A 6,286-nucleotide genomic window follows, 5' to 3' on the forward strand; every position below is an offset into this window, starting at 1 on the left:
AAAAAAAAAAAAAAAAAAAAAAAAAATTATCCTGCAAGGCCTTTTCCAAAACACACATGCACACACAGAACCATACACACACCCATACACAAATGCTCACATACACACGCACACACCCCCTCACACATGTACAGTCATACACACATACATATCCTCACACATACACCCTCACATACATATATATCCTCATACATGCACAGTCATACACAAACCTTCACACACACTCACACACGATCCACACGTACATGCAATATGTACCATCCTGAACACACAGGACGGCGTGTCCATCTCTAGCAAAGGGATATGTAAGCAGATGGTTTGCACAAAGAAAGGAGAGTAGAAGGTGGTCTCGGCAAGAGGTAAAGAGCAGGGAAGGGTGGTTCCCTTGGCCAGAGGTCCCACCTCATGGCCTCCTGGTGACCTGCTGACAAACGTGGGGTCACTGCGTCCAACGCTTCATTCAGCAGTGATGCAGGCTGGGATGGCTGTGACATCTGTCAGCCGCTCAGATAAAAGGGGTGAATCGAAACAGGGTCCTACTGTACAGCACAGGGCACTACATTCAATATCCTGTGATAAACCATAATGGAAAAGAATATGACAAAGAATATGTATATATATAACTGAGTTATATATGTATAACTGAGTCGCTTTGCAGTACAGCAGCGATTAACACAACACTGTAAATCAACTGCACTTCAATACAAAATACTGTAATTTTTTTAAAAGGGGGTGAATTGCTTCTTTTTATATAACAGGTGATTCGTATTATTCATCTTGCTCTCAGTAAATCCCTTAAAAGGAAAAGTCAACAACAAGCCACAAGGGGGAACCAGGTCAGACAGCAAGTGCAGGAGGCCCGGAGGCCCTGGTGTTTGAGAAAAATGCCTACATAAGCCCCGCCAGGGCCTCCAGATAAACCCCTCTGGCCCTCACCAAGTCCACAGCCGGCTGCCAGGGCTCTTCCTACCAGTTGCTGACTGGCACCAAGAACCTGGTCGTCCTGAAGCTCTATCCAGACCCTCATATTCTATATGAAACCTGGGATGAACCTTCTAGTCAGACTCTGGGCCAAACTCTGCATTTTACAGAGAAAAATGGGTTTTCTCTGTAAGGAAAAAAAAGGAAAGGACTCATCCTCATTCTAAAGCCCAAAGTCCACAACCAGTTTGTGCAGAATACCGCCTGGAATCACACTGAGGGGGAACTCTCTTCCCACCTCACCCACCGATGCACTGCCTGAAACTCCGCATCCTTCAAGCCTCAGCTCAGTGGCGCCTCCTCCAAGAAGCCTGACCAGCCTCTCTCCTCCTTCCAGTTGGAGCTTGAAGGCCCTCTCCTCAGACCCCGTGTGCCAGATGACCTTGTTAGAGAGCTGGAAACAGGCTGGATGCTCTGGCTCATCCGTCACCATGCAGTGGACACAAGCATCTCAAATGAGCAAAGAATGTCTAGTCTATGTCCTCAGTGCCTGGTGCTCGGCAGGGCACAGTCGAGGTAAAGTATAATTAAGTGCCCATCTTGGTCAGCAAGGAGTGCTCTCTGATCGACCACCTGACCCTCTCACTCTGTCTCTCTGACCTGCATCTGAACAAGTATCCCATCTACTCTCCAGACCCTCATTTCAACACTCAACTAAATGTATTCCCAACCGGACCACGGGAGCTGCTGTTACCCATGGCGGGTCTCCCCCAGAAGGCTTGGCCCACTAGTTCTCAGCTTCGGTTGCACATTGATGCCACCTAGGGGGTTCTCACCCCCCTCCCCAGGACACACCGCAGGGCACCCCTCTGTGCAGGGAACCCAGGCATCAGATTCTTAACCTCCCCATTTGGTTCCAGCATGTGGCCAAGGTTAAGAAACATGCTCCTAAGAAAAATGTGATTCCAGAAACTATGTGTTGGTTCAGCCAGTACTGTGTGTGGGTAGATGTATGACAGTGTGATAGACACACAGAGTGACACACGCAGTAAAAGAGAAAGAGACTGTCCATCATAATAGCCAGTGTTCCTCACCCCCGACACTATTACATTTCAGGCCAGATCATTTTTGTTGTGGGAGCTGCCCTGTGCATTGTAGGATGTTTAGCAGCATCCCTGGCCTTAACCCAATAGCAAACCCTCCTCGCACCAGTTGTGACAACCAAAAATGTCTCCAGACATTGCCAGATGTCCCTGGGGCGGGGGAGCAAAATCACCCCTGGATGAGAACTACAAGTATAGACTAGCTGCCAAATAACTTATTGCATATTTATGTTCACATTTCAACTGTAGGTCACACAGGCATTTTTCCAAACTTGACTGAGTGGCTGAGGATTCTGGACACAGGTCTGTATCATACACGGGATGGGTGGGAAATGGTGGGTGAGTCAAGAGAGAATCACAGAAACTAGATCAGGCAGGTTCAAGGCAGCTAAGATGAGTCAGTGGTGGTCAAGCCTAAAAAAGATGACCAAATCCAACAAAACCCAAAAAGCCAGATATTCAGTGAAGTAGCAATGCCAGAGGCAAGCAGAGGGTTGTCACAGGTGAAGGCAGGTGATGACCAGGAGCCAGGAAGAGGGAAATGAGAGAGAAGGAGCTGTTGGAAGTTCTGGGCAGGGAAGGACCACCCCAAACAGCGTTTGGGGATAAAGTGTAGCACAGTGTGTAGCTGGCATGGGGGGAGGAAGGAAACTGGGGGCAGAAGCGGAGCCATAACACCCACACCCACATGCTGCCTGATGCCTAAACCACCTCCAGTCCCTGCCCAGGCCGCCCTTCCACAACCAGAGCTCAGGGCAGCCAGGGCCAGATGCTGGCAGAGAAAACACCCAGCGGACGCTGGAGCTGAGCAGAGCCTGTCTCCTGAGCACCTGGAGGGGGCTTGCTGCCTCAGAGCCTCTTGAACCAGCCTCCCACAGCCTCCAGGGCCCCCGAGGAAGAGCCTCTGGAACGGCCCCTCCAGACATCACCCCAAAAGAGCAAAGAGCCAGTTGGAGTTCCCCAGGGACCCTTGGGCCAGGCATCCTGCTCCCCACTGGCTCCCTCACCATCCACCCTGCCCCTTCCCAACCCTCATCCCCCGTGCTGGAGGCTTGGTTTCCCCCAATATCCCCTCACATTCTTTCTCATCCCCTCGGGATCCTCTGTCTCTGCCCACCTCTGAGCCCTGGTGTGCTCAGACTTCAATGCTGGGCCTCTTCTAAATGCATCTCAAACCATCTTTGTCTAAAGCCCGACCGTGCACTCCCCCATTCGAGACATGCTTTGTTTGTCCTCTACTGAGCCCAGGGTAAAGTCCAACGTACCCGAAGCCCTGCTGCTCTTGCGCCAGCCCACCCCCCAGACCCCTTCCACCTGTGTGTGGAGATTCCAGCCACCTCTGACTTCTCCTACCAAGGAGAACAAAGCCACATCCACCCCTAACAGCCTGAATCGCTTGCTCGTTTCTAAGCCATTCTGTGAAACAGTGATTTGCTGATTCTTCTGTGTCTGCCACCAACTCTGAGCAGAAACCCAGGCGACTGTCTGCAGCCTCGGCCCCACCCCATCCCCGGTACTTAGTACTCAAAGGAGTTGTTACTGCTTGCTGAGTACTATTTTAAGTGCCTTACTATGAATTACTTTATTTTATTCTCATAAAGTAGCTGTTTCATGCTCTTATAATAATAATATTATAGAAATATAAGTAATAATATTGTTTACCCCCTTGTTATAGTCGAGAGTACTGACGTACAGAAATGTGAGGAGACTTATTCAAAGTTATATAGTTTGAAAACGGGGAGATTCAAACCGGGACAGTCTGCCCACAGCCAGTACTCTTCACCGCTGTGCGACCCGGCATCATACTGAGAGACTTTTAAGTGAACTAATCCAACTACCCACACAATTCTGCAGGGAGCAAAGGCCAGTGCTGCTGCAGATCCTCTGGGCCTCAACACAGAGATGCAATGAACAGAGGGTGAGCATGCGGCCCGGCTGATGTGGGCACAGGTGGGAGACCAGCCTTAACTACAGACACGGCTTCACAGACATGCTGACTCTGCCTGGGTCCCTGCTACTTACCTTCACCTGAGTGGGGTAAAAATACCAGGAATGTCAGCACTTCCGTCATGGGAGGGAGAGACAAGCCAGGCACGAATTGGCCTGAGGCCAGGGTGGCAGGGTCTAGTAGCACCCACCACAAGTCACAGAATGAAGGCAGTGGAGGGTACTCTGGTTCAGAAAGACTAGGTGGATGCCACAAACCTACAGGGCAGAGCTGAGGCCAAAGACCAAAATCAGAGGCACAAGGTGAGGGTGGAACCTGGTGGCAGCAGGGGCAGAGATTCTGCCTACCCAGACAGAGCATCACTAGCCGGGGATGCTGGTCCAGATTGCCTGGCACCCAAGGGAAGAGGGAGAAGATGGGGTTGGCACCAGCCTCAGGGCACAGCTCCCCAGCATCCCATTCAGGGGAGCCACCCAGCTGCCCACGCCGGATTCTGGACTCCCACCATCGGCCCCACTGTTTCCACTTTAAAAACTGTTCGAACAGTAGGGGAGCAGAGCTGGCACCTCCGGAGAAGAAAAGGCGTGAATAAGAAGGTGAGATCACCTTACACCTGGGACTCCACAGAACCTCCATCTAGCACCCATGCTGGGCTGGGACCAGCACCTCATTTGGTTTCATAATGAACAAGCATTCAAATGATCTCCCTCTCCTTTCAAACAGCCAGAGCCCGGAACTCACCCTCATGGGCTCATCAGGAAACCCGGGTTTGCTCGGCCTGTCCTGGCGCCGGGATCTCAGGACCTGTTTGGCCTGCTTTTCCGTCAGAATCGGAGAGGCCTCTGAAAAAGTCAGGAAGGGACCTTAGGGACTCTCAGACACACGCATCCATGCTCCTGCTCACCATCCAAGGCGAAGCATTTGCAAGTCCAATTTGGGTCAACGCACAAAAGTTCTTTCAAAGGGACCTGTCCCAAAGGACGTGGCATTCCAGAGGGCTCAGAGGGGAATTTTTAATTGTTTCTAATATGGTTAACTCAGAGTAAAAGCTGCACAACTGAGGCATATTTAACTGCTGCCGCCATGGCTCATTCCTCTAAAAGTGGCTGTTAATTTAATGAACATGTTTCTTTAAACATATTTTCTTCAGTTCACTGGTCAGTGTGTTTATTGTCCCTCAGGGTTGCTTTGGTGGGATTCTTTTAAATCCTCAATACACTAAATCAAGTTTAAGTTGTTATTAGAAAATTCCCCCATGACAATAAGATTATATTAAACTTGATAAGCACCCATGATCCTTCAAAGAAAATATTATAATTAAAGTAAGTCAAGTTTTGATAATCACACACAAATTCTAAAAGATACTTTTATAATAAAAGTATATCAAGGGAATTCTCTGGTAGTCCAGTGATTAGGACTCCTGCTTTCACTGCAGTAGGCCTGAGTTCAATCCCTGGTCGGGGAACTAAAATCCCACAAGCCACACGGCGTAGCCAAAAAAGAAAAAGAAAAAGGAAAAAAGAAAGTATATAAAATTCTGATGATCTCAGATAAACTCTAAAAGACGGTATCCTTGAAGATTTATCAGCATTTTTGAGAATTAGTGTTCAATATGTTTAAAGATTAAAAAAATAATTTATCCGTAATTATACCAATTCCGGGAGCCTGCTCTTAGGAAGAAAAAAAAAGAAGCATTGAATTATTATACATTACATATTATTTGAAATTTTGAAAAAATATTTTAAAAATATAAAATAGACTTATTTCAGTTTATCTTGTCAGCACAGAAATAGGTTTCGGGAGTTAATGCTCACCTGAGAAGAAAATCAGTAAGGTGAGAGACAGCACGAGCACAAATAACCTCTTCATCCTGCCTTGATCCCTCTCTCCGCCTGTTGTGGAATGAATCCCCCCCGGTCAAAGAGCCAGCCTACTTAAAGAAAGCCACATCCGGCCCAAAGGCTGTTTATGCTCTGACTAACAGCACTCACAGCATGATGCTAAACACATCTGACACTAAATTTTCAGTATGATCACGAAAATGTTTTCCTCTGAATTCCTATAAATTTTCATCCTGAGGAAGGAAATTACCCCTCTGTCATAAAACTTTTGGAGCTTGAATTTGACAAAGCAACACACGACAACCATTTCATTTAAATAGATATTGTCTATATATACATCATGGAGTAGTTTGTGCTTATCTGTACCTTCAGTTTATGCTCCTACTGTTTCATTAAGAATTAATCACCTCTCACATTTACATATTTTATGACATTTTTCCAAAACTCATTTACCAATCCATTTTGACCTCCCC

At 47.7% G+C, this 6,286-nt stretch overlaps 1 protein-coding gene across 1 annotated transcript in view; it reads right to left on the minus strand.

The window, feature by feature from the left end:
* Nucleotides 1–5,841, minus strand: part of CUNH17orf67 (chromosome unknown C17orf67 homolog) — a 22,980-nt gene extending 17,139 nt beyond the window's left edge. Inside the window, exons 1-2 of the mRNA XM_007463876.1 lie at nucleotides 5,787–5,841; nucleotides 4,714–4,814 (exon numbers count right to left, since the gene is read on the minus strand). Coding sequence (XP_007463938.1) covers nucleotides 4,714–4,814; nucleotides 5,787–5,841 — 156 coding nt within the window. The remainder of the gene's footprint in view (nucleotides 1–4,713; nucleotides 4,815–5,786) is intronic.
* Nucleotides 5,842–6,286: the final 445 nt, after the last annotated feature.

The sequence above is a fragment of the Lipotes vexillifer genome, unplaced genomic scaffold, assembly GCF_000442215.2.
Source record: "Lipotes vexillifer unplaced genomic scaffold, Lipotes_vexillifer_v1.1 scaffold333, whole genome shotgun sequence".
NCBI lineage: Eukaryota > Metazoa > Chordata > Mammalia > Artiodactyla > Lipotidae > Lipotes > Lipotes vexillifer.